The 5,603-nt window shown below is 25.6% G+C and overlaps 3 protein-coding genes across 3 annotated transcripts, besides 4 other annotated features; all 3 read right to left on the reverse strand.

Moving 5' to 3' along the window:
* Positions 1-44: 44 nt before the first annotated feature.
* Positions 45-146: a sequence feature (AT_rich).
* Positions 147-244: 98 nt separating this feature from the next.
* On the reverse strand, positions 245-838 carry EDI_286690 (uncharacterized protein; the record flags this gene model as incomplete). Its single annotated transcript, XM_001739192.1, has 1 exon — positions 245-838. The coding sequence occupies one exon, from the start codon at positions 836-838 to the stop codon at positions 245-247; it is 594 nt and encodes a 197-aa protein (XP_001739244.1).
* Positions 839-2,657: 1,819 nt separating this feature from the next.
* On the reverse strand, positions 2,658-4,260 carry EDI_286700 (uncharacterized protein; the record flags this gene model as incomplete). Its single annotated transcript, XM_001739193.1, has 6 exons — positions 2,658-2,851; positions 2,905-3,175; positions 3,228-3,504; positions 3,580-3,674; positions 3,728-4,051; positions 4,126-4,260. 6 exons carry the CDS (start codon positions 4,258-4,260, stop codon positions 2,658-2,660), a joined length of 1,296 nt encoding a protein of 431 aa, XP_001739245.1.
* Positions 3,518-3,546: a sequence feature (AT_rich).
* A 20-nt stretch (positions 4,261-4,280) lies between the features above and the next one.
* Positions 4,281-4,353: a sequence feature (AT_rich).
* Positions 4,354-4,573: 220 nt separating this feature from the next.
* Positions 4,574-4,625: a sequence feature (AT_rich).
* Positions 4,626-4,631: 6 nt separating this feature from the next.
* On the reverse strand, positions 4,632-5,327 carry EDI_286710 (spliceosome associated protein, putative; the record flags this gene model as incomplete). The annotated part of the gene is made up of 1 exon (XM_001739194.1): positions 4,632-5,327. One exon carries the CDS (start codon positions 5,325-5,327, stop codon positions 4,632-4,634), a length of 696 nt encoding a protein of 231 aa, XP_001739246.1.
* Positions 5,328-5,603: the final 276 nt, after the last annotated feature.

Raw genomic sequence — 5,603 nt, forward strand, 5'->3', positions numbered from 1 at the left:
CATAAAATTATTAGTACCAAAATATTAAAGGTATTATAGTTATGATAAAATTATATAAACAATACATATGTTTTATCAAATAATATAATAAGTAAATATCTATTATTAACTTTTAATTGAATTTTATTAAAACTAAATTAATAATTCTCTCATTTGTTTTTCTTTACTATTATTAATTAAAACAAAACATCATTTCATTTATAGCAAATAGTGGTAATATTGTATTAATTGATAACTCTGACTTTTATACAACACAACATCCTTTCTCTCTTTTAGGTTTTTTTATTGTCCATATTTCTTCTTCTTCTCTTTGATATTTTTGTTCAAGAATATTTCTTGTGATTATTTCAAAGATTTGATTGATGTTTTCTTTTGTTTTAGCACTACATTCAATAAATGGACAGTTAATACTGTCTGCATAATTCATACCTTCTTCTTTTGTTACTTCTCTTTCATTTTCTAAGTCACATTTATTTCCAACTATAATAATTGGAATTGGTTCATTCTTATCTTTGTGTTTAACTCGATAAATTTCTTCATAAATTCCTTTTATTTCTTCAAATGATTCTTTTGATGTAATAGAATATATCAATACAAATCCATCTCCCTGTTTTATGTATTGATTTCTCAATGCGACGAACTCATCTTCGCTCGTATCATATATTTCTAATAAGATAGTGTGGTCATTGATCTGAATGGTCTTTTTAAATTCATCACCATGTGCTTGATTAAACTCTGTTAGAATGATATTATGCGTGTAATTTAGAGCCACTGACGATTTACCAACACCACTAAATCCCATAATAATAATTTTCAAACTAAACACTTGAGAATTCATCTGATAACGTTTTGAGTTTCTTTGAATATAATTAAAATTGACTAATCATAAAAATGAGTCATTGAAAATTATCAATAAGTTATTTAACCCATTATTTCATCTCTTTTTATTCTTAAAAAATATTTGTTTTAGTTATTGTTTTTAATGTTGAATTTCTACTCTCATATTCTTTTTATTGTAAATGATACTTATTGAGTATTTTGGTTTCACTTTTTTGTTGTGCTCACTTTTTAAAATTGGATTTAGTTCTAATACTATCTCATCAACCACAATAATGTTTTACACGAATAACCACACTAACAAAACAAGTGAATCAAAAAAAAAAACAATGACGTTGTGAACTCTATTAAGACCAAACAATGTAATCATTGAAGTGGTCATCCTTTTAATTCTAAAGAACTTTCCGAATAAACACAAGTCGATTTGTGATTCTTTTATTCCTTTTCTTTAAAATTCATTTTTAGGGGTATTTATACTTGAATTATTTAAAAAACCTTATTCCAATACTTCACAACTCCATTTTCTCTACTCACTATGCCACTTCTCGTATTGTTGACATTCTTTGGATTGGATCATCCATAAGAAGTCGAGTTATTTATTAAATGTTCAATGAGGAATTGATAATAACGAATAACATTCTGACAATATACTAAATATCCAACAAACTGTATTTTATTCTAAACCATTAGAATAAAGACCGATACTATTATTTCAAAGATAATTCTACTTATCACCAAACGATAAGAAACGAATCTTTTTCAATTCATCATTTGATTGTTAACGAACAAAATTGTATTGAGTAATACATTAGAATATAAAACCATTATTTTTAACAAAAGTGTTATTTATAAATCAATTATTTTTGTTATTCAGAATGAAGTAAATTTTTATTCCAATAACATCCATGAGTCAATTATAACTACAATCCGTATTTTCAAAGGAATAAACAACAATTCAAATTTCTTAATACAACCAATAACTCGTTACCATCTTCAATCCCATTGTATGTTCTATCACTTATTTATGAACTTGTTTTCCAAAGTTCTTCACAAACAATTTAAGCCCAAAGAATAAATTAATTTTAGTATTTCAAACAAAGAAAGGAAAGTTCAAGTAAAAAGAGTTTGTTATAAATAAGAGTGGACTCAACACCAACAATATTTTCTGTGATTTTTCAATAAGATAAAGAAAAATAGAGAAATAAACTGAAAGAACATGTCAAATGAAATTTACAAGGGGGTTGAAAGACTTAAAGCAAATTCCTAAAAATACAATACTTAACATTAACTATTTATTATTTCTTTATCAAAAAAATACACATTTATTACAAGAATTGTATTCATGCAAACCACACAACCTACTAATACTAATAAATATGGGATGATGAGAAAATCTCTTAATAGACAACGTCATTACTTGACTCAGCTGAATGGAGTATTAGAAACAGTTTATCTCCTGAAACTAAATCTACTAACAAAGAAGAACTTCCAGTTGAATCACTTCAACCATATGATATTGTTATGTTAACACAGTCTAAGAAAGAACGAACATCTAGTCCATTTTCAAAATTTCAGAAGTGTGTACATAATTGAATGGACTAAGAAAAGGTGTACTAAAAATAAGGTTTAATATAAGAAAGAAAAACAAAATTGATTAATCTTTTAAAATGGTGAATTTAATTTCCTCTCATTAAAACTTAATAAATTTATTGTTATTGAATTTTAAAAACAAAAAGAATTATTGTTTTTCTTTTTCTCTTTTTATTTTTGTCATAAGAATATAAAAATGATTTTAAAAACAAAAATGACAATATATACTTTCAATTAAGAATAAATGATGATGATTGACTAATACTTTGACTGTCAATTCCATTTGTCAAATTGCTCATCACAGAGTTACTTCCATCAGTTCCAGAAAACACTTCTTCAGTTTCACTTGATTCATTTATTAATTGTTCTTTTTCATCTAATGTATTTAAACATTCATTGAGGTATCTAATCTCTTCATTAACATCTACTAATTAAATAATGTTATTTACTCAATTAAAACAAATAAGAAGAACAAACCTTTAATTCGTTGTTTGATGACTGACATTTTATACAACACTCCTGATTTTTCATTAAAGTTATTAATACTTAACTGATTAATTTCATTTACAATTTGTTTAAATCTCTTGGTCATTGGTTGACTTGTATTAAAATATATATCAATTAGTTGTTGACTTTCTGGTGAAATATAATTTCTGATTTCATCAATAGACTTAGATAATTTTTCAGTAAATCCAGCAGTTGGTATTTTCCATTGAATGACACAATCTTCTTTTTCTGTTTGAAGATTCTACATATGTAAATTAAAGTTAATGGCTTATTTCTATTAAAACTTAACAAACTAATATTCTTTGTTTTAAATAGTCCATTTCTTGGTTAATATCTTTAAACTCTTTTTCTATTAATTGACTCCATTCAGTTTGTTTTGGATGAATATAATTATCAATAAATAGACTAATGACTTCTATTGTTTGTTTTTCTGTTGTTGATTTACTTGGAACTAATCGAATCTTTTCTAGATAAATCCCACCCATAAACACTTCAAATGCTCGACAGTGTTGTAATGGATAATCATAAAATGTAATTTTGACTAATTCATGAATAAAATATTTGAATGCTCTGTTTTGATAAGTATTAATAGTATTTTTTTATTAATAATTTGAATTTACAATACAAACAAAACAAAGAACAAACGGTGTGTATTTTGATAAATCAGTAATCTCTTTGATAATAATACGAAGAAGTTTAATTAATTTCTTTATATTCTTTGTGATGGATTTGTCATCATTCTAAACATATTAGTCAAACTTATTGTTAGTTAATATTATTAATAATAACAAACACTAAACTTGTACTTCGATTTATGTACTTTTTGTGTAATAGAAAGTACAACATTTTCAAAAAATGTATCCATTTCTTTCATTGCAAACATTTGCATCATAACATCAAAACAAGAATTAGAATCGAATATTAGCAAAATCTCTTCAATGTTAGAAATAACTTCTCTTTTGACAATGTACTCAATCAATTCAGCTAGTCTTTCATTCTCTACAAAATATGAAAATATTAATTGGGAATTAGACATATTAGTTTCTACTCCCATTGAAATATGTATCATTGTTTTGAACGTTGCCTCTGGTATGTCATTCATTAAAGGAACAAGTAACTACATGTCAATTTATCCATACTTTTTATAATTAACATTTGTACACATGATAATCACCAACTAAAAAAACAAACGGCAGTCCATGCATTGCTGTCACTAATAATCCTAGTTCTTGGTGTAAGTTTTGATGAACAGGAATTAGACCTTGATAATCTGGAAATTCTTGGGGAGAGTCCAAGATAAGAGGTGTTACGTCTCAAAGAACTCATTTGATATTAATATTTGGGAGTTTTATTATAAAGAAAATATGAAAACAATAAATAATACACAATAATAAAAAAATATCAATTTCTTTAAATTAAGTAATCCACTAATATTAGTTAATTAATGTGTTCCTTTATATTGGTCTTTCTTTTTATATTCAAGACCTTTGATTTGTCTAATTAAATGGTTGACTTATTGAAAGGAAATGGTTCAAATAAAACTTCTTATGAAAAAAAAGAAAAAATTAGAAAGTTATACAAAGGTGGCTTAATAGTTCAAAAGAATCAATTGTTTCTATTAGCTTGATGATAGTAGCACTTTTATTTATTTAAAAAGAATAAGTAATTATATTTTCTTTTTTAATAAAATAGAGTATTTATTTTTGTTGAGATTTCAGTGTTTTAGACGATAATTCGATTTTCATATGTTTATCCATTTCACTTAATGGAATTAAACGATGACAAAGAGGACACTCTTGTTTCATTTCTCCATACTGATTTCCTTTCTTTATTTTAGATACCTCATCTTTATCACTTTGGCTTTCTTCTTCTTTGGTTTCTTGACTTATTTCTTCTTCATTACTTTGTTCCATTTTATCTAAGAATATGTTTTGATGTTCTGCCTCAATAAACTCATCGAAGTCAATTGTTTCAACAACTACAAAATCATTCCAATTGATAGAAAGATTTAATTCTTCTTCTCGTTTTTTATCTTCTTCAGTTTTCTTTTTCATTTCTTCAATCTCCTTTTCATAGTCTGCTCTCATCTTAGAGTATTTAATGAGGATTTGTGTATTTCCCATTGTTTTGTTGAGAAATTGAATGTATTGTTGTTTTGGATGAAGACATTGATTGTATGATTCACATAATTGAGCAAAATAAGGATAATTTGGATGATTTTTGTGAAGAAATGCAAAAGTAGGATTCTTCTGTTCTCGTTCAGCAAGAGTTTTTACAAAATTACTTCCATTTCTTGCTGTGTATTGGGCTGTCAGTTTAATGATTTCATCTTCTTCTTGAGTTATATAAGGTCGATGAATTTCAAATCGATTTTTTATTGGTCGTGGTGGCATCAACAAATATCACTCAAATGATAATTGAGTGTTCTGATAATAAATTCGATATATAAAACATAAATTTAATATGGTTTTTGTTTATTTTCATCAATAAGAAAAAACACTCACAAATAAACTGATGGTTGAAAGACATTTCAATCATTGATATGTACGAGGTGTTGATAAGGGAATGAGTTTAGTTTAATAGAATTAAACCATGTATTGTCGAATTATTAGAACACTTTAGAATATTGATATGTTTAATAAGAAATAGATTAAGAAAAAGATTCATTA

This window comes from Entamoeba dispar, genomic scaffold (assembly GCF_000209125.1).
Source record: "Entamoeba dispar SAW760 scf_1105229462043 genomic scaffold, whole genome shotgun sequence".
NCBI classification, from domain to species: Eukaryota; Evosea; order Mastigamoebida; family Endamoebidae; genus Entamoeba; species Entamoeba dispar.